Source organism: Morone saxatilis, unplaced genomic scaffold (genome assembly GCF_004916995.1).
Source record: "Morone saxatilis isolate NCDOM2014 unplaced genomic scaffold, NCSU_SB_2.0 Contig19, whole genome shotgun sequence".
In the NCBI taxonomy this organism is placed as follows: domain Eukaryota; kingdom Metazoa; phylum Chordata; class Actinopteri; family Moronidae; genus Morone; species Morone saxatilis.
The window spans coordinates 24,360,865-24,362,489 of NW_023339751.1; the positions used below are offsets into that span (position 1 = coordinate 24,360,865).

General features: G+C 49.2%; 1 protein-coding gene across 1 annotated transcript in view; it reads left to right on the forward strand.

Annotated features, from left to right (window-relative positions):
* Window positions 1-1,625, forward strand: part of si:dkey-187a12.4 — a gene marked incomplete at its 5' end in the record, with an annotated part of 2,352 nt that extends 727 nt beyond the window's left edge. The window contains 2 exon segments of the mRNA XM_035663678.1: window positions 155-314; window positions 1,333-1,625. Coding sequence (XP_035519571.1) covers window positions 155-314; window positions 1,333-1,517 — 345 coding nt within the window.

Consider the following 1,625-nt stretch of genomic DNA (forward strand, 5'->3'; position numbering starts at 1 on the left):
AAAATAGTTGCTGATTAATTTAATAACTGACTACTAATGGATTAATCGCCTAATTGTTGCAGCTAACGGATGCTCGAGGCTCCTTGAGCTGCTTGCTGTGTGAATGCTCAGGGCCCGATGTGGATCTGATGTCGATACCTTGTCTGAATTTAAGGTGTCCTACCTGTCTCGGATGGGCGGGGCCACGGTCGACGACGCAGTGAGGCGTCTGATGCAGGCCGTGCTTTCGTTCGCAGTCGGCTCCGAGCTCAACTGGGTGGGCCGCGGACAGAAGAGAAGCTTCAGGAACACCCGTCTCCAAGGGGTCCTCTTCCGTAAGTACAGGCGCTGCTTGAACGACCTAATGCCAAAGGAAGCCCTACAGCTGATAGATCTGTGAGCTTTAAGGATAACTAACTGGTAATATTTTGAAGACTAATGCTGTGTTCTCACCAAAGGCAAATAAAGTTACTCAGGCCAGTAGATTACATACAAAGTCAATGCACAGACACCGATAGACGTGTATAAACACAAATTCGCACTGGTTGAAAATACTGAACTTTGAGCGAAGAATTCCTGCATGCTGCGGGGCGGTTGCAGTGTTGTATGGGAAGGAGGAGACAGAGCTGCTGCTGCTGGCCCACAGACAGCTGTTTGAGTTCTGGAGGAATAAACACCCAGAGTCACACCCGATTCTGCTCCGATCTGGAGACGGTTACCGACATTAAAAAGTGGTTTTACCTTCACTCTGTCTTCTCAACCTGTCTGCTGCGAGTCACAGAGATGCGTGCCCCACTTGTGTGTGTCTGCGTCATTCACCGTATCTCGAAATGTCCACTGTTGTGAACAAACGCCATGACAAGACTAAAACCAGTGATTGTATCCTTATAATGAGCATTGTGTGTGTGGATCCAAAGCTGTGATATATCTTCTTCCTCTGTGCCATAAGAGTTCCACTGTTGACCAAAAACTGTAGTTTATTTGGACCCAGACCCACCCACACTGTCCCGCTGCCCCAAATACTCACTATAGAACACCAAATGTGGATTAATCCGCTGCTGAAAATAGTCCCCAACAATCTTCTCCTGTTCGAGTAACGTTTGCTAAAAACTACAGTTACCAGCTGTTTGAGGAGCCGTTTTTAAAGATTGACGTCCCCATAGGAACCGGTGTGCTCGGAGCTGAGAGCCACAGGAAGTCAGAAAGCACTCAGAGGCTGACACATGGTTGGTTCTTTTTTTAAGGGGTTTGTTGACAAAAATGTAAATAGAGTATTGCCAGCCTTCTGCTTTAAGAATCTGCTATATGAGCATCCGCTGTGTAGAGCACTAATCTCCAGCTTCTCCTTCTCAGGCGCTCTGAAACGAACACCGGTGGGGAAGGAGGCCACTCATCACCAGTACGCTGACGTGGTGAAGAAGTGGCTGCGCTTCGCTCCGTTCAGACAGGGAGGGAGCGGCCGTCGCTGCTGTAGACCTCCTGCGGACTTCCCAGATTCTGAGGACGCTGACAGTTTTAACCAAAGCTGCACACACTGACATTAATTACCCAGAGACACCCGGCGCTGCCCACATTGTGGACAACCATCACACACACTGTCCGCAACACTGGGTGGCAGCATCTGTGCGTCTGCTGGGAGATCTCTC